Source organism: Ptychodera flava, chromosome 6 (assembly GCF_041260155.1).
Source record: "Ptychodera flava strain L36383 chromosome 6, AS_Pfla_20210202, whole genome shotgun sequence".
NCBI lineage: Eukaryota > Metazoa > Hemichordata > Enteropneusta > Ptychoderidae > Ptychodera > Ptychodera flava.
Window position 1 is genome coordinate 38225168 of NC_091933.1, and position 21204 is coordinate 38246371.

General features: G+C 39.5%; 1 protein-coding gene across 4 annotated transcripts; it reads left to right on the forward strand.

Annotated features, from left to right (window-relative positions):
- Positions 1 to 1553: 1553 nt before the first annotated feature.
- Positions 1554 to 21109, forward strand: LOC139135701 (uncharacterized). 4 transcript variants are annotated; one of them, XM_070703331.1, is made up of 13 exons: positions 1554 to 1800; positions 5949 to 6374; positions 8064 to 8188; positions 8926 to 9059; positions 13097 to 13211; positions 13784 to 13798; positions 14668 to 14837; positions 15441 to 15581; positions 16545 to 16620; positions 16953 to 17072; positions 18384 to 18521; positions 19156 to 19434; positions 20153 to 21109. In XM_070703331.1, exons 2-13 carry the CDS (start codon positions 6367 to 6369, stop codon positions 21034 to 21036), a joined length of 2205 nt encoding a protein of 734 aa, XP_070559432.1. In that variant the 5' UTR covers positions 1554 to 1800; positions 5949 to 6366; the 3' UTR covers positions 21037 to 21109. The 4 variants fall into 4 exon arrangements, with proteins under 4 accessions (XP_070559432.1, XP_070559431.1, XP_070559434.1 ...); XM_070703330.1 differs by having other exon boundaries at positions 6287 to 6374; XM_070703333.1 differs by having other exon boundaries at positions 6287 to 6374; positions 19219 to 19434.
- Positions 21110 to 21204: the final 95 nt, after the last annotated feature.

The window sequence follows — 21204 nt, forward strand, 5'->3', positions numbered from 1 at the left end:
GTTTACATTTCGTCACCGCATCTCACAAAGTCGGCTCGTTGCTGACGCCCGAGACACAAGTGCTTCGCCTTTTTCCTGTTTCTAACCTCGACATTAAAGCGCGGGATACATCCGAGTCCTGTCCGATAACGTTCAAGTTTCCACACCAACTCTACTTGCAGAAAACCTAGTTGGCTAGTTGTGTTGGAAAACTCATATTTACTCATCTACTTTATTAGCAAACGAATATGCGGTGGACGATGAAAGCAACTGTCATCTTCTTGCAATGGGAGAGTCTGCCTGGAGGGGAGCTGGGGTTGGGAACGATGACGCAGACAAGGCAGAGTCGAGCGTTTTCCCCTGACATGTAGACTCAATTCACAACAGCTAGTTACAAATCCGCCACACCGAACTATGTATTTCGGATCGAATTTCAAGATTGGCTTTGTTTCTGTCATTAATGATACAAAATGTACATTGCGCAATGTCTCGGAAAAGAATCGACTAACTAGCATTCGTATCACGGCGGCCCGCGGCTTGGAACTGATCATTTCCTCATAGGCCAGGGGACACTTTACAGGTGTTGAATCTGCCCTCGAAAATAATGCAGTTTCATTCATTCATTCATTCATTCATTCATTCATTCATTCATTCATTCATTCATTCATTCATTCATTCATTCATTCATTCATTCATTCATTCATTCATTCATTCATTCATTCATTCATTCTTTTAACGATTTTTCTTAATTATTTCACAACAAAAATCTTCAGGAATTTAACAAAGATCAATATTCGCATTACTTGACCGTTTGTCGAATTCTGCAAAGCTTGACGACGGGTTATTGCGCCTTCACAAACATGTGAATTAAAATTGCACATACTTAGACGTTTGTGTATTTTGTAATATTTTTGTTTCTGTTTGTAAAACAAAAATCCTGGTAATTAATACTGTTGAAAACACCCAGCATGCAGCTTGTCGACGTAGGCTGTGTAGGTATAAGGTCCAATATTAAATATAATGTATTAGGTGAATTGTAACTCCAACTGCAACTCACTTCAAAAAATTGCATATTGCACACAAGAAGTTGTGTTGGCAAATCCGATGGTTTGTATTTAGAACTTTATAAGGGAAGTAAAAAAAAGAAATTATACTTTTTTGTGTATCAACATTATTAACAATATTATCAAAAATAAAAACTATTGGTTCTTACAGAATGATACAGAACAAAATATGCAATTTCCACTGCTGTTTACATCTTAGTAAAGATCAAAACATATTCAAATTAATCTGATATGGTTCGCTTTTCAACGGATTTTTTTTTTCAATTTCCCACTACAGGGTTGATGACACAACATGGGGAACCTGACACCCGGAACTGTCAAGATATCCCGGTTGATCCATTTACAAATGTTCCATAATCGTCATTTAAGTCTCAAACTTTTGGCGACATTACTATTGTTTATCTGGAAATTACTTGTCATAGCAACAGGAACTTGCCACGGCCCGAATGGTGTTGCCAAATGAGAAGCGCCCTCTTCGGCCTTCCTTCCATGTATACGAACGAAGTGCCTCTCACATTTCATTTTGTAATCGGAAACAGGATCACACTACATCACAGGGCCTCAAGGAGCGTTGTGTTGTATTTATGTCTTCCTCGAGTCAGCCGAGGGTAGATTCCGTGGAGAAAAACGTCTCCTCCTGTGCTTAGAACGACATCCCCTCACCATGGAAACGGCTGGTATTCTCTTTTGTGTCTTCTTCGGGATTTTCTGCCTCGAGTTCAGTTTGGTTGAAGTGATAGCCCGTGGAGACTTTACAGTAAGTGCATACTCTTCAGTACGCTCGTAAACCCCTTCACAACCGCCGCAGGGAATGAATCGTTGTACACGCTGCTAGTGACTCATACATCTTTTGAATTTTTCTCTAAAGATAGCATGTTTTCTTATTCTTTGAGATACAAGGTCAACTAGATCGTCGAAGGAGCACGTAGCAGCATACGCTATGTTATTGAGCGTTAAATTTCCATGACTTTTATTTCCTTTCTAGTTTCCCCTTTCCAGTTTCAGGGCCCCGCGAACTCTTTCCTGGAAGTGGGACCCAACTTCGAGTTATAAGGTCATCGTTTAATGGAAATACGCCTCCGCTACATCGAAAGCTATAGCTAGCATCGTGTTCGACCAGAGGGCGAAATTATACAATATCAATGATACTATACACCAGCAATGTTCGCACGTTATACTGTGCTTGCGCTCCAGAACAAACAAAGTTGAGGGTTTTTTTCGAATGTTGAGGGCCTTGGAACTATTCAAATGAAAACACAAAGCGAATGCAACAAATTTATATTTTTATTATAAAGAAAATCCGACCATCAGACTATTGGATCGATGTCTGCACAGCTTTCAGCGACCCGGAAAAGGCACTAACGTTGCGGTCAGAGATATTATTCATGCCAGTACGTACATACAAGGCGTACTTGCACCGGCCAGATTTCTCAGTTTCAGGTCTCTATTCTTTTTATCAAGTACTTTAAAATGATACGTTAATCTTATTCTAATCATGGCGGTTTTCATTTTTTAGTGTCAACTCGACCCGCACTCAAAGAATCATTACACGCGTCTTTATTGCTATTCATAAGTACAAGATTGTTCCTTACTCGGTCCTTCTGAGAGTAACGAGATACACGTTTTTAGCTACTATAGACTATAGTCTATAGAAGCTATTGGGATGGGTATCCGTCCGGCGTCCGTCGTCAGTCTGTATGTATGTATGTATGTATGTATGTATGTATGTATGTCCGTTTGTGAGGCGTCCGTCCACTCAAATATCTTGAGAACCGCAGTACTTACTGATTTGATATTTGTTGTGTAGATGAAAAATATGATTTTGAGAAACTATTTTTTAAATTTTTTGATATAGTGGAAAATAGGCAAATTAATGCCAAAAAAGGTGTTTTTGGTAAAAAATCTTCTCCTTCATAACCGCTGGTCAGACAGCTTTGTTATTTGGTATACAGGTCCCTAGGGGTAACCCAACTTAGATTTGTTCAAATTGTGATGAAATATGCAAATGTGTATTTTTAAGGAATATTTTTGTCATTTTTGGTCAAAATTTGACTTACATTGTTGGAATTCTAGTACTGTATAAACCCTATCAATTCACCCAGAAAAAAATAACTAATATGATTTTAAATAATTGAATTTATTAGGAAATCATCAAAGCCAAAATAATTTTAGTGTAGAATTATCAGAAAGTTCAACTTTTTTTGACAGTTCATAGTGAAATGCTTACCATCTTGGAGGATTAAAACATGTAAAGGCAACTTTCCTGAATCCCAACTTTGACATATTCTGAACCGTCATTTATTGTGCCCTGTATGTTATCTAAAAGAAATTGCTCAAAATAGTCAATAGAGATAAAGATAGAGATAGAGAAAGTTCTAATTTCCATTTATGGTTGACTTGGTAAGGATAAAATAAAATTACTTTTTGAGGAAAAAAATAGAGTGGTCAAGTAAAAGAGTGGTCAAAGTGATAGGGTTTTTACGGTAAAGCTGGGCTGAAGATTCTTCATGTGCTATTTATAGCAATTATGCAATCTGTGTAAACAGTGCAATGAAAGTTACATGATTCCTTATAATGCTTTTGATGACCTTGAACTTCTTAAGTTTCAAACATTTGTCTCTTCAGTGTGCTTTCTCTGAGTATGCACAGTCTCAACTTATTCAACAGAACTCACTTACAATGTTAATCAAAGATATCCACCTTTTTCATCAATACATCATTACATGTGTCACAAAAGGTTATTCTCTACAAAACACAGCAGAGCTCTGTCAACTGTTGAGTTGCTTGTTTTTTCAAAACCGCTGGTCAGACAGCTTTAAAATTTGGTTTACAAGTCCCGAGGATGACCTTAGTGAGATAATTTCATACAGACAGGAAATACTTAATTTTGTATCCATGTCTATAGTAGCTTCAGGGACTTTGGCCCTATGTTTTGGGATTATTTTTAATTTGGTTATAATTTGATATAAACTTGCAATCTGTAGTTTCTCAGAACCGGCGCGAGCGAGTAAGCGATTCAACCTTTCAGTTAAGAAAAGATGAATATTGTACAGTAAGTTTTACAATACGGTTTACTGTGAAACAATAGAGTATCGTATGCTTTGTAAGCTATACTACCCAAGTTGCAGGTAGGGATATCGTTCATGTCAGTGAAAAAATATAACTATTTATCGAGTGCTTAGGCTGGGGATGAAATTATGCGTTTAGTTGAATCGTGCGCCTAATTATAACTTGACCCGGGTAATTTGTATCAGCAATTGGTGCCTCATTTACAGAAGTTTGGTTGTAAAGGACGTTCGTACATTGCAGTTTCCCTTGCTAGCCATCATGACACTAATTAGACTGGACAATCATGGCATTACAGAAAAAAGGCACCCGACGATCCCAAAAGCTGTTTCTTCTATGGATTTTGAGTTATTATGGGTGATGTTGCAGTAGCATCGTTTAGTTTATATGTCGCATGCATCACTGCATCTATGTAATATTATCTTCAGCGTTGTTTACGGAAACGTACTCCACGGTGCCACAACAGGTGCCACAACGCCTTCAGTGCCAAAACACGCTTATTTCACATGTAGCCTAATCACTGCTACCACACACTGCTGTACGGTAACCTTGTGAACTTGCTTTCCCTTGAATTGTGTACTTTTCAAATTTGTAAACGAGCTAAGTTGGTTGGTAGGTTTCGGGGTGGAAGTTGTGCTGTAAATTTGAAAACAGGACCATGTCAACAGGGAACTGACGCGCCCTGTGCACAAGTAGGAAAGTTATTCGGTTATAGGCGCTCTTTCAGCTTGATCATTAAGTCAACGAATGTATCTTTAAATGCGTGGTGCTTTATCAGAGACAGCAATACGTCAATGACAATAATCGAACTTCGCAAGTTCTGGAAGAGGTCACTCATTTGAGTGATAAAAGATCGCTCTCGAAACCGAGCCAAATTTGACCAAAACATTTACTTTGTACATTTGCAAATATTTGATATTCATCGTTGTTGATCCCCATTTTGAACGGTGCGTCTTGTCACTAGCACAGTTGATTACAAAAGTAAGGCAGATTTTCAAACATCAAAAATTTCCTTTTTCTGTCATCGTCCGCCCGCACGGCTCGTTAGCCAGACGGAAGTCTTCCACTAATCTGATTTCGGGAAACATCCAGCTGCTCGAACAGCAGGCCTTGGCAAGCGAAGATGTTTTTCTGTGTGATTTATTTTCAATATACCTCAGTCACGAGTACCAACAATAGTCGAGGCAAAGGTGGTTAAAGGAAGAAATTACATGGCGCATAGCAGATACTTACTGTCCATCGCGTTTTAATTGGTCGAGCTGAACCATGTGATGACCACAAATACACAGTAATGGTTTATTTGTAACGTGCCAGTGAATATGAATAATATCATAAACATCATAACTTTACAGCTACAACGTAAATTGTGATTCGTATAGAGATCGTAACCAATCACAAAATAAAATGGAGTACTTATGGGCCAAGTTAAAACACTTTTTTCAAAAAGTCTCTGGATTTGCAAAATTTTTACACCGTGCGTGACAGTGGGTCGAGTATTGCACTACACGCTGTATAGTGAATACAACATTTGTGTGATACAAGTTCTGGGGCCCTGTTGTCTTTCATGTGGGAAATTTTCGTAAAATTTGACGGGTTTCTTGGATTTGTTGATAAAATGTAATAGAAATAACAGATTCAGCCCTGATCTGACTCCGCTTGCTAAGCCTTGCCCGTTAATTTTTGGCTTTCCTCTCGCCCTTGCCCATAAATAATGTAAACCTTAATGATCAGGGCGTCCCACGTTATTTCTATAGTCTCATCCGGATCTGTCTATCGCGTATTGTCTATGCATCTTGTTATCGATTCCAACTTATCATTCTGATTCCAACACCTTTACAGCATATCACAATACCCGTCCATGATTAACAAAACAAGCGAAGGTTGGTTTTGACTTTTTTATTCATTCATTCATTCATTCATTTTATAAGTAGGTTAGAATTTGTATAGGTCATATTCAATCTTGTTTTTGAGGAGGATTGGAAAACTTTTATTACAGCCAGGGCCATTATTGTTTCTCGCGTGTGGCGGGCGGGGGGGGGGGGGCAGTCAAACAAGTAGCCAAATGTTGTTTTCCAGAGATCCCCTTTCAGAAAGCTAGTAGCAAAGACGTCCGCGCATAATACCGCCACACCAGGACAAGATTCGCTGATACATAAACGTCACTGGTCTTTTTTCAGCTCCGAGCCAATATCTCTGGCGATTTGGAAAATTTCGCACACCCTATGAACGATGAAGTCATGGGATACAATCGACAGCAATGTGTCGGTAGGTGTTATTCTCTCTCTCTCTCTTCTCTCTCTCTATCTCTCTCTCTCTCTCTCTCTCTCTCTCTCTCTCTCTCTCTCTCTCTCTCTCTCTCTCTCTCGGTCAACATTTACAAAAAATGTGTTTAATAGTTCAAAATTTCAGCGACGAGGAGCATATCAGTAGGCAGATTGTCAGTCGTCGACCGTCTGTCCGTCGTCCATCAACAGTTGGCTTCTTGTCTTAATGTACTGGTCTGATTGCTATGAAATTTGGCATGGGCTTTCCTTTTGGGGACCTTACTAAGGTTTGTCAAAATCGTTGTGAAGTTTGCATATTTGTATTTTTGAGACAATTTTCCCCGTTTTTGGTAAAAATTATTCTTCTCTGAAACCACTCGTCATATTGCTCTGGGGATGACTTCACTCAGGTTTGTTCAAATGTAGTGAAATTTGTGAATTTGTATTACTCGGGCAGCTTTCTTTGTTTTTGGGGAAATATCATCTTCCCTGAAACCACTCGTCGTATTGCTTTGAAATTTTGTATGCAGCTTTCTATGGTTATCCTTCGCCAGTTTTATTCAAATTACGGTAAAATTCGCATGTTTGTATTTTTGAGGTATTTTTTATGCTTTTGGTCAAAAAATCTTCTTCATTGAAAGTGGTAGGTGCCATTGACATTTAGGGTCCTATAGTAAGCTTTACTTCAGTCAAGTTTATTCATATTGTGGTTAATTTGCATATTTGTATTTTTATGGCAATTTTGTGTCATTTTTGGTTAACCTTTTTCTCCAGAACCGTTTGTCTGATACTTTTGATATTTGGTTTGAAGGTTAACAGGAGTGATCAAAATGTTATATATTGAAACTATTATGAAATCAACAATGCTGTATTTTTGTAGCAATTTTTGCCACTTTCGGTCATTTTTTCCTTCTCAAATACCACTTGTCTGATAGCCTTAATATTTGGTATACAGGTTCCTAAGGAAGACCTCAATGTAATATATTGAAATTATGATGAAATCTACAATTTTGTATTTTGGGGCAGTTTTGGGGACAATTTTTGCCATGTTGCAAACTTGTTTTTAGTTTTGGTATTTGGTAGACATGTTCTCAGGGACGATCTCAATATGATATGTTCAAATTATGATGACATCTTCAATAATACACCTTTGCGGTTATTTTTGCCATCAGACCGTCCTGAAGTGAGCTATCATAGATTACCATTTTTTTCATCAACTCATTTGTCACAAATAGTTATTCTCTTCATACAGCGATACTCTATAGGTCGCTAGGTCTCTTGTTTAAGGCAGTATGCGCCTCGAAAGCGAAAGACTTAAACATTTGACCAAATTTCTTCAATGAAACCTTCAACCATCCTCTTACCAAATCAACAATAAAAATCGGGGTTCACCGTGCAAAGTCTTGAAATAGCGAAATGAATTGCCCAACATTTTGCGATATTTGAAATTCATTGGGGAAAATTAAATTTCAGTTTTTCGAAAAACTAAGCTAGGGAAAGTTTCTTCTTCTCCACAAGCGTTAAAATGAGCCTCCACAGGGGGCAGACCAGAAGAGATTATACAAATTTGAGAGTCCGACTATCTGTCCCCGAGGCGCGTTCTACCTCAATGTATTAGGTTGGTCTCTGTAGAACGAAATAATTGTCGTGAGTTAATGCGATTCTTTGTGACTTTCTTCCGACTGAACAGGATCGCTTCCAAACTGTCCATCGAGCTTTCCAATGATCAGTGGTTTTGGATACGTATCCCCAAGCCAGCGACTGTGCAAACGGACAATAGCGCCGCCACCGTATCGTTTACAATAAGTTCGTCCGGTAAGTGTCATGCCGATAAGTTTCACTCGTCCTTCATAAAATGATGAGGTGTCATTTTGTGTTAAAGGTATGTCACTATATAGGAGAGTAAAAGAGGCACTTTAATTCAACCTGAATGTCTTATTCTTCATGATATGCAATTTGAATTGATTTAACAAATTTGAGAATTGCCATATGTCCAGGCTTAGACTTCCTTCTGTTTTCATTTTAGCTCCTACGTAAAACAGTACTGAGGAAGCTATTAGCCTCAGTCTGAGCCCACTTCCGTCTGTTAGTCTGCAGTGGCTTTCCTTCGTCAATCTACTTCCGTCCACAGTCGAAAACTCATATTGCGTAGCATGGCGTCATACTTGTTTGCACTGCTTATTGCTGTAAGCTGATTATCGGGAAAAAAGTTACTGGCTCAAATAAGTGTGCAAGCATCAGCTACATCTTACCAACTACGGGATGAAGCTTTCGATATTCATTTTGGGTGGGGCTACCTCGGGGGAATAGTTCTAAAAGCAAATTATGTTACTTGCAAGTGTTACTGTGAAGTGACATGATTTTGTCAATTTTTTAGTTGAAACAAATATTTCAAACAAAGAATCAAAGAACAAGGAGCTTTGCCACTTTTAATACGGCTTTTACAAACGCAACTGAACACATAATAACGCATACAGGCACAGAGTAACCCTCTTTGTCATTTACAGTGTTTTTTAAAACTTTGTATGGGTTTTTCATGCGACCCTATTCAGACATGAGATGGGTCAAGGGCATACAGATTGCTGTAATGAATGAAGATGGCAGGGGAGGAAGCCACTACCCGCAGGGACTGATCAAATGCCTCACGTTCAACGTAACAGGCTTTGAGGCACACTATGCTGGACAGGTAATCAGACCGTATCGATATATTCTATATCTTCGTGATATTTACATCCAAGCTGGTTGTTATCGAAAAGTTTCAAACTGACACAAAGAGAGTCTAGTATCGGTCGCTTGGTGACAAAAGAGAGAAAAGTATTGAATTTGCGCGAAGTGTTGCACAACGTGGTTCTTACCTATCGACAATTGATGTACAATGGAATATTACCAAGGCCAAATTTAATTTGTCACGACACTTATACCAATTGTTCATTGCACGTGAACGTAGAGTAGACCAGATTTTGTTTTGTTTTGTTTGTTTTTTTTGCTTGTCCGTCGTCGGTGTTTGTCATGTCAATCAGTACATTCCGGACTTGCTTTCGCTCAGTCTTTAAATTCCCCGTGGAAAAAGTCCGGAGGGACTGCTAGATTTGGTCGTGTCCGTGCTTCGGTCAGTGCGCCCGTACGTCCGTTCATGCGTATTTCTCAGAGATGCCTGGGGTGATTTCTTTCAACTTTATACAAGGATTACCGCTTTCATATGTCATACATATGCACGTCGATTTATTTTGTGATACGATCCAATATGACTGCATGACGGTCATTTAGGCTCCAGTATTTGATGTCCACAGCCAATGCTTAGACAGGTTTTGACCGCAATGACTTTAAAACTTGGAACAAGGACAACACACTGTAACTTATATTCGGACGTAAATTGTATTAGCAATATGATTCAATATGGTTGCCAGACGACCATGCTTGTTAGTCCCCACGGACACCGTCCGGGGGGACTTATAGGTTTGGTCATGTCCGTGCGTGCGTGCGTGCGTGCGTGCGTGTGTGCGTGCGTGCGTGCGTGCGTGCGTGCGTCCGTCCGTCCGTCCGTTCACGCAGATATCTCAGAGATGCCTGGAGCGATTTCATTCAAACTTGGTACAAGGATTACTTCATATGTCATACAGATGCTCATCAATTTGTTTTGTGATACGATCCAATATGGCCGCCAGGCGGCCATTTTATTACGATTTTTTCATGTACAGAGCCATAACTCAGGCATGTTCCAACCGATTTTATTCAAAGTTGGCACAAGGACATTGACCAATGTCATAGATATGCACGTCAATTTGTTTTGTGATACGATCCAATATGGCTGCCAGACGGCCATTTTATTACGATTTTTTCATGTACAGAGCCATTACTCAGGCATGTTCAAACCGATTTTATTCAAAGTTGGTACAAGGACATTGACTAATGTCATAGATATGCACGTCAATTTGTTTTGTGATACGATCCAATATGGCTGCCAGCCGGCCATTTTATTACGATTTTTTCATGTACAGAGCCATAACTCAGGCATGTTCCAACCAATTTTATTCAAAGTTGGTACAAGGACATTGACCAATGTCATAGATATGCACGTCAATTTGTTTTGTGATACGATCCAATATGGCCGCCAGGCGGCCATTTTATTACGATTTTTTCATGTACAGAGCCATTACTCAGGCACGTTTCAACCGATTTTATTCAAAGTTGGTACAAGGTTATTGACAAATGTCATAGCTGTGCACGTCAATTTGTGTTGTGATACGATCCAAAATGGCTGCTGTGCGGCCATTTTATTACGATTTTTTCATGTACAGAGCCATAACTCAGGCATATCTCAACCGATTTTATTCAAAAATGGTACAAGGACATTGACCAATGTCATACATATGCACGTCAATCTGTTTTGTGATACGATCCAATATGGCCGCCAGGCGGCCATTTTATTACAATTTTTTCATGTACAGAGCCATTTCTCAGGCATATCCGCATGTTTCAACCGATTTTATTCAAAGTTGGTACAAGGACATCGACCAATGTCATAGCTATGCACATCAATTTGTTTTGTGATGCGATCCAATATGGCCACTGTGCGACCATTTTGTTACGATTTTTTCATGTCCTGAACCATAACTCAGACATGTATCAAGCGAATTCATTCAAAAGTATTTTTATCACAGACCTAATGAAGAGGACTCTATCCTCTCTGAGGACCTGAAATCAAAATACCAATTAACAAGTGGGGACTGTGTCATCAACGATGACTTGTTTTTGTTAATTCTGTTTTGTGAATAAAAAATGAGCCACAATATGTCAGGTCTACCAGGCAAATGTGTTTAGTGAGCGCATTTTTTTTTAATTTGTTGTTATTGTTGTATAAAATAAGCATTGAACACAGGAATGAATGTCAGCTCTGGAAGTTTGCAATGAAATAACTCTGAATCCGATCCTGAAATTTAATTGCTTTCACCAAGGCAGTTAAAAAGTAAAAACATATTGTATTCAGTTTTGTGAAATGCAGTTTTGTTTTCTTTTATGACTAAGTTATTGAATAAAAGTGAAATACAGGGATATCGGCCGCCTTTCATGCAGAGAAAATTCTTGTTATACGACCATGAAATTAGCTGAATCTCAGTACGAATCCGAATCCATTTCCGATGACGCCGTGCAGTCCTTCATTTTCCAGTGTGCAGTCCTTCATTTTCCAGTGTACTTTCAAGTCAAGTTTGACTCTGGCGCTTAAAAACTGAGCTTCGTACATTCATCAACAATTTGGAAAATATTACATTACCTTCAGACTCCCATGTGAATGACTTCAACAACTGTCCACCCACATCGATACTCATCATACACCAACACTCAGACTTCAAATAACCACATTACAACCATTGATCACACACCCAACTATTTCTCAAATTAAGGGAGCCTTCAGTAATTACAGGGGGGTGGGCCGGCTGAATCGGGGGGAGGGTCACTTTTTAGAAAACAGTTCAATGGGGAAGGTCACTTTTTATAAACCTATCTTGGGGCGGGGAGGGTCACTTTTGACAGAAGCTGATATTATGGCCAAAACTTTGATTGTCCGTGTGATATTGTCTGAATAGGAAATCACCAACAAAATACGCACACATTATAGACTGCCATGCATAGTGAATTGATATTTAGGTGAAATTCCAAAATCAAATTTCTTGCACAACCATGGACTTGTAACCACTCTAGTCTAATCAAAAACAATAATGTGAATAATCAAGTATACATAATTAAATGCACAGATTTATCTAATTTTGTACTGAAAAAAAAAATAATCATAGTTTCACCATAGACCGCAATGCATAGTGAATTGACATTTCAGTGAAATTCCAAAATCAATTTTTTTACACAACCACAGACTTGTAACCACTCTTGTCTAATCAAAAAAATTAATATCAATAATCAAGAGTACAAAATTGCAAAGATTTACCTATTTTTGTATTGGAAAAAACTATTCATAATTTCATCATAGACACCATGGATAGTGAACCAACTTTTTAGATGAAATTCAGTAATCAATTTCTTGTACACAAATGCACATTATCAAATATATATAAAATACAGATATAGCATGTTTTGTGGGGGTAAATTGTCAATAATTTGCTTGATAGACTCCATGTATTATGATTTGATATTTTTGGATGAAGCACTAAATCAGCTACATCTTGCCTTCTTATAGTTGCACAAAATATGGGTGACCCTCCCTAAAATGTATGAAATACCGTATCTCTTCAAAAATTCTTGCGTGATAAATTGCGACTGTCCCCCCAAAAACACTAGCCCTCCCCTCTGTAATTTGTCCCTAACATAACAATTGAACCAATTGTTATGTAAATTAGCTGATACTGTTTCAGTTATTCCCGGGGAGAATACCGCAGTGGTTGGGGGGAGGGTCAAGTTTTAGAACGTCGGACGAGGGGGAGGGTCACATTTTAGACAGGAGGATAGGGGGAGGGTCACATACAGGTGTGCGCGAAATTCCCCCGGCCCACCCCCTGTAATTACTGAAAGCTCCCTAAACAGACTAATGCTATTCATACATCAAACATCAACTGTACATACTCATCAATACAATGTTTTCTCCGCTATTTACGGGATGTCGGTTGGCCAAAATCATTTCACTATCATTTTCGTGAATTGTTTCCAAATTCATTGACCAAGTTGGGACTATGTCATTGACAGTGACTTGTTATATGTATCTCCCGTCTTTAGCAGATCACATGGCACTTTGGGCACTTTGAAAATCTTATCACAGGTCGGTACACTTTTCTAGTCCGAGCCTTACCATCGGGCGAGAACAAGCGCATAAGCCAACAAGTCTATACAGGTGTGTTCTTATTTGATACATAACTTGTAGTAATAAACAAGACATCACAAAGTCATAAACATTTGTGTGCTTTAGATTTTACTCTGCGATTTCGAAGTCAGAAGGAGGCTTTAACCGTTGGGAATACCAACGCCCTCTGTCTGCCGTTAATGGTGTTACAAACAGCCACCTGTACACGATTACAAGAATGTGAGTTAGTTAACTAAGGCTATCTGTAATACTGTGGACAGAAAACACCGGCTAACGTTGTATTTGTGAAAGTTTCATTGTGTTTATTAAGGCGTACATCTTTGTTTTAACGAAAGCTTCATCACGCATAGGCCTAATAGGCATTTGAAGGAATTTTCAGGTCCGTAGGCATAACGGTAAATAAATCTTCAGGTTAAATTTTTTATTTGCTTGTTTGCTCCACATCATGTATTCTGAAGACAGCAGGCAAAATGTCAGACCAATAATTAAGCAAATCCCTAACCATATTACTCCATCGAAGTAATTTATTCTCCCGAGATGGATTTGCTATGGTGATGACTTAAAAGGTTATTTTTTCGATTTTTCTTTTTCAACGTTTTTAGGAACGCGAACGCCAGGTGAGTACACCTGCACATCATACACACATTGTTACACTAACCAGCAGTGTGTGTAAGGAGGCTAAACTCATCAGCCAACCTTGCTGCTAAGTGTGTATGTTTCTTTGTATATATATATATATATATATATATATATATATATATATATATATATATATATATATATATATATAATAAATAATTACACTAATTACTTTAAGTACAAAGTAATGATATCTGTTACATAAGTTTCATGCATCATGCAATCCTCCAGATATCATTACTTTGTACTTGAAGTGTGTATATACATGTATGTATGTATGTATGTATGTATGTATGTATGCATGCATGCATGCATGCATGCATGCATGCATGTATGTATGTATGTATGTATGTAGGTATGTAGGTATGTAGGTATGTATGTATGTATGTATGTATGTATGTATGTTTGTATGTATGTATGTATGTATGTATGTATGTATGTATGTATGTATGTATGTATGTCTGAGAAACTATTATTCACTGTGTGTTTAATTACACAAATTGCCATGTGATACGAAAGTCTTGTGCATGATACGATGAATGCACTTTCGGGCAGTGGTTACCGGGGTACCAGACTCGGCAGGTCCAGAGTAACGGGCTTGCTGTCAGGGGATGGTGAGTTCGATACTCTAGCACGGTGTTGTACCCCTGAGCAAGGCACTTTAATCCTCATTGCTCCATTGGGTAATATAGGTGATGGGTACCTCATTCTGTCATTGGATTCGCTCACTGGATGAGTAATAAAAGATAAAAAAAAGATGAATTGATCGAGATAGGTCACTGGAAAGTTTGTGGAAATTGTCGACAAACAAGCGTAACATTTAACTTGTTCTTGAAAAAACCCACAGGTAATCAACCGCCACCACAAGCTTCGTGGCAGACGCTCATCAATATCACGACAGATTACCAGACCGTAACAGGTTACTTCTTAAAGGCACCGGATGAATTTCAATTCACTGAATACTTCATCAGTGTTAGTATAGGTCACAGTAGTAAATTTCCAGGACTGATAAAAGAGGTGAGTTATTTGTTCAAGGGTGCATGACCTGCAAATTGTTCTTGTGTTTTCATGATTTTAACTTTCAAACAAATAAATCCATGTAATTGTATACAAGTACCATGGTCAAGGACTAGTAATGGAGGTGAACAAGTTCTTAAAATTCAAATTATTACATTAATGAGTTCGTGGATCAGATGTGGCTGCCTCTGTGCACGTATGCAAAGTTCATGGTTGTGTTTAATCAGGGGCATTGCCTGTCTCATTTCATCTTGTCTCATTCCTGGGTCCTTCTAGGGGATAAGGATGTAGGATGCGCAGGCGTCCTCTTGAGCCGTTGACGGTGTAATAACCGTGAGATTCACGAACCAAATATATACACCTCGGTCACTGGAAAGTAGCCGTGTCCAAACAAGCAAAAAGAAAACAGTGTAACTCTGGATCACCACGCATGATTTCTTCATCATATTCCCTGAAAATTTTCAACACTTCGTCAGCACTTTGACCCGACTGACCTCGCGCTTTTTCTGCAAAATCATGATGATGGCAGAACCATCACATCGCCATCACCATCACCATCATCATCATCATCATCATCATCACTTTAATGTCACATCCTTGCAGGAATTTTTAACCCGCTACGAAGGCAGGGAAGTGGCTTACAGCGGGATGACCCTAACTTATCACAGATCTGCTGGATGCAACCAAGTTGTTCAATTCACATTTGAGAACATTCCAGTCAACATTAAAAAATACGAAATTCGGGTAAGTGACAGCTATCGATCAACTCATCCCATGTGTGCCACATGGAGAAATGTGTAATGTAAATATTTAACAGAATGGGACACCAGACTCGATTTGCATAAAGCTATTTTTCTGGATCCATATTTGCCTTTTGCCTATTTTAGTTTTGTAATAATGAACTTGTCAAAGATTTTGAAAAAGGTAATAAAATGAATGAATGAATACAAGATATTACGTGTCGAATTGCACCCGAAGAAATAATACCTCTCCTCATTCCTATTTGCCAGTTGATCAATTCTCTTGTAAAACAATAACTGATATAAAAGTCTTTGCACTTTTCGATAACCTCCAGGAAGCTTTAATCAACTTCGTTATCAACTTCGTATAAGTAGGTTTAACACATACATGTATATATATGAACTAGATCGCTATCAACGCTGTTGACATGATGAAACGTTAAAGAATACCATGAGATCATTGATAGCACCACGAATGACCGTGGCAGAGTGATTCGTTTTTGCATATGCATTTTATGGATCCGTACACCGGCAGTAGTGTACAAGTAATATGTACTCTCTGCTTCATGCATCTGGACACCAAACTAATTCACAAAAAGTGAAGCCTTTGAGCATATGGCATGTTACGTTACGTTTTTTGTAGTGTCATTCACTCCGACTATTATAATTATTACGTCTCTATTGAACCGGAGAGGAAAGATGCACAAGTTGAAGCCTTCGCCGTCTTCCTTGACAAAAACGTGACAATGACAATGGGTGTATGGTAAAAGTACTGTACAGCTCGACAGGTCTGCCTTGAATCCACCACGGCAAATATGCCGTGACGTAGTACATTACGTCACGATGCCTCTACAATGCAGTTTCACTTATGGTATTTTTTACGAGTGGCGCTCCTGCAGTTCTCAAATTTAGCGAAAACGCATGTACGATGTTACAAGGCGATTTACATACTCGTACATTTACACAGATTCAACCGAAACCGGATGCAATGTGCGGTGACAACACTTGTTTGTTTAGTCGGTCAAGAAAGTTTACCGTAAGAGGTGCGTACGTTTGTCAGATTTGACTCTAATTAGCATCTCTACTTCTTGCTATTTGGAAGAAAATATTGTCATAAAGATAACTTCAAAACATTCTAATTTTAAGACAGATGGCATCTCGCCCTTGTGCTATCCTTCGTGAACGAGAGAGAGAGAGAGAGAGAGAGAGAGAGAGAGAGAGAGAGAGAGAGAGAGAGAGAGAGAGATGTAAAGTTTTGATAAATCATGAAACAATTATATGATCAAAAGAAAGTAAACCATTGGAATATGTTTATGCATGTCGCATGAGTATTTTGAGTATCATACAAAATACGATTTATTCATTTCAAAACCAGAGAATCCCTGTTCCACGGACAAGTGTGGGGAACACGGCCGATGTGACACTGTTGATCAACATGGTGGTTACCGATGCCTTTGTGATGTCGGATTTCATGAAATCAACAAAACCTGTACAGGTACGAAGTTTTCATTTTCATTACCATCATCACAGGCCGTCGCTGGCAAAACCGGAGAGTACACAGCGTGGTATGCGCAGTTTCAGGACAAATTGTGCAAGCGTTAACTTCGAACATGTGATCATATTTTCACATCCAGTATAATGTGCTCCTACAGAGCCGAATGTTATATATGTCTCTTTGAAGGCCTATCGACTGCGACCTTTTACTTTATTTACTATGGTTTTACTTTGCAACTGAAGAATATATACACAAGTTTGAATTGCTCATGCAAGTTTAAGTAAGATATTAAACAGGTGCCAAACTCAAGTATGACCGCATCCACTCAACAAATATACTGATATTGTACATATACGCATTTTAAACAAAAATATCGTAACCCATAGGAATGGCAAGGATTGTCCCCACTTTGATTTCGCGTTTTCTCTTTTCTATGCAACTCATAATTAAGTGTAATCTTTTCAAAACGCTTACCAATTCTGTCACAAATGCATATTCTCGTAATTGCGGGGAAAAAAACTCTGATCAGCAGAATTTTAGCAATAGCTGAGAAAATTGCAAGATAATTTGATGAATGCAAATGAAACAGAAATGCAACACGTTGGCCATAAACGCCCTCACTATAGGTGAACCTGATCGTTACAGCAAATGCGAGATATACATTTTTTCACGATGCACGATGGCAATGGAGACGTCGTCGGCACATTGCCGTGAACTTCTCCGATTGACATCATTGCCGATGATATCATTTGGTTTTCCTAGTCATTCGTTCCTTCGATAGGTAATACCATTAAGGTAACGTGCACCTCAAAAGTGAAAGACTTTAACTTTTGGAACTTTTGCCCAAATTTTCCTCAACGAAACTTTCAACAATTCTCTCATTAAATTAAGAATAAGAACCAACGTTCACCTAAATTCGGCTGTATCAGAAATTCAAAATAGCCGTCACTCCTTTGCTTACCTAAGGGGAAAATAATTTTTTTTATTTTCGAATATTGAGACGGTAAAATTTTCTTTCTCCAAGCACTTTAAAATGAATCCCAACAAGTGGTAGAACCGAAAAGAATTGTAAAAAATTGTGAGTCCGGTCATATATCTCCTGGGCGAAGTTTACCTCAAGAAATCTTCATGATATTTCGAAGTCTATGTGCAGCTATGAATGCGAGCCATTCCGTTGGACGCCAAGATTTCCTGCCGGTGATACGGGAAGGGATGCGGCAGGGGGAGGGCATTATAGGATGCCACATGCTCTCCAAGTAGCCTGTGGCCACGCTCGACAAAATTGACAAACACCTGTCTTGTTGGTTTCAGAAAACCCCTGCTTCACCGGAAAGTGTGCTGAGCATGGACAATGTGAGATTGTCGAGCTCACTGATGGAGTTGATCATGGTACGGGATTCCGCTGCAAATGTGATGTCGGCTACCGTGAAATCAACAACACATGTGTAGGTAGGTATTTATAGTCACCAGAATACTCTTTAATAGGTTACCAGGAGTGAATTCTTCGTCCTATCATGTTTAGAGTGATAGACCACGGTGGACATGTTTCTCCTTGGCCCTGGGGAGTGCTCGTTTCGCTTGCTTGGAGGTACCCACATTCTCCACCATGTGTTACAGTTGACTGTTTCCCGTCGGGGAATGGCCAGAAAGGTTGTCGGGATACAAAAATAGAGTATTGGCCAGACGTCTTCAAAGATAAACACCGTTTATTTCTCATGACTGGATGTTGCGTTTTGCCAGGTGTTGTCCTTCGTCCCCGGTATTCGTAAACATACCTCTTATATTCATGGTTATTTGTATACATTAAAATGTAAACTCGTCATATCATCCTCTGTTCATGTGGATATCATGCGGATCACAGACCCTCTCGAACTGCTGGGTCAATATCATTATCATTTTATGGTGTTAACGTTGTTAAGCACACATGAGTACTTTCTGTGGAATTTCCCCGCCACTACTTCTTCTAATAGATGTGCTCGTGACCTGTTGATCTTTTAAAATAGAGAATTCATCTGACATTCGTACAGTTGCAAAGTTCCCTAGTTAACGGTTTCTAATCAACCCTACTGCGTTTTCATGCCAGCTCATACCACCGATACCAAGCACGGCTCTGAAGCTCCCTCACAAAAGACGGCTGTCAACTCAGTGACAGTCGCTGTCCACGAGATACCTCAGGGTGGCAAGGAGATATGGAAGTTAACGATATACATCGCCATCGGTACGGTTATCGCTCTGATTCTGGGCTTGCTCGTGCTACACCTCTACAGACGACGACGGCGTTCCTCGAGTATGCTGTCGCTGAGCAACGAAAAGCCCGCTGAAAATGGAGACGTGTCAGTCACATGTACACCGTTGAGTCCCGGTAAGACCAATGAATTAGTCTTTACTCTTTCATTATCGTCATCTCTCCTGCAGTATATTCAGAACAGATCATAGATATTTCGCCAATAATTATACAATGATTGAAATGAATCGCTTCTACGATACAACTCTCTTGATTGGCACGAAGCACTCAATTTTTTTCTGGCCTAAACTGAGTGCCAACTGTAGGCCAATTTTCTTCCATTACGCGCCGGCGCCGTAATGACTTTTTTGAAATCAATGCCTTAAGCCCCCTGATCTTACAAAGAAATGTCTTCAACTGTGTTAGTTAGCGTCATCGGTGAAGATCCATGGTGGCAGATCTAAATGTGCCCTCATGTGGCGAGTGTTACACATTTTAAGCCGTTTGTTTTTAAGAAGTTTCTGTCGCTTTGATCTATCCAGTTGTAAATGCTGACTGTCTGGGTGTTCACACTTGTACATCAGGCTCTCAACATGAGCTTCACTTGGCAGAAAGTGCAGTATGTTTAACTTGGTATAACACTGCTGGACAAAACCTAATCGACATGAAAGTCTTCCAACAGCAACGACTTTTTTCATCTAAAGTATGCTACCAATAGCTTTTTAATGTCGATACTTTCCTACGTCACGACGACTCATTACTTTAAATTAATGAAATGCGCTTGTAGATACTGATTAAGGATTCAAAATTCCGTACAGGCGTAATCCTACACTATTCTCACCTTTCTTATCCTCAGGTCGCAACCCTAACATATTCATACTCTACAAAGATGACTGCCGTCAGCACACCCTGGTCGTTGATTCGTTTGCTCGGTTCCTGGCGGCAAAATGTGGCTGCAACGTCAACCTCGGATTATGGGAAGAGAACGATATTGCAATTGAGGGCATAACAACCTGGCTTTTCCGGCAGTTTACTGAAACCGACAAAATCGTTGTGGTGGCCTCGAAGGGGACCAGGTTATGTTGGGAGCAAGGGCTGGCCAAGAACAAAACCGAAGGCAGTTTTGGGTTCGTCGACAGAGGCTGCTTTATCCCGGCGCTCAATATCATATCGCAGGACTTCGCCGGCAGCGACTCCGAAAGGCGAGGGAAGTATGTAACCGTTGTGTTCGACTACTCCAGTGAGTCGGACGTACCAGAACCTCTGAGATCAATGGGAAGTCGTTTCAAGTTGCTCGCTCAGTTCGAACGATTCTATTTGAGTCTACGCAACGTTCCCGAGATGTCAGCCACGTCTACATATGTAGTGCCAGACATCTCTACTATGTTGGAGCACAGTAAAGAAGGGGTTGCGCTGCGGAAAGCCGTACACAACATGAAAAATCTCATCGCGGACGATCCAGATTGGTTCCTGAGAAAAAGAGAAAATGGCGTTGAGGCGAATGGCCCATCACTTCCCATACCACCAAAGGTCGACAACCGGTTCGCAAACTGCCCGATCTCTGACCCCGAAGATGTCTGCTCGTCGACCCCGCAATTTGTTTACATCCCACCAGAAGGACAAGCCGAAGACAGGACAAGCCTCGCTTCCGACGATTCTTTCGGTAACCTCGCCCTGATGCAAAACATGCAGAGCAGGCCCAGAATGAATTGTGCCAACTCAACAGCAAATCATGTTTGAACATAACCTTACCTCACCGATACGTTATCATTCCAATTCGAGTATATTTTACCCCAGCATGTTTACTTTCTGGGAAGAAATAATTAAATACTATAATAGTATCCGATTAGCATAGACCTTTCAGAGAGAGATTGCCATTTTTACCCATGCAGACAATGAGTGACAAAT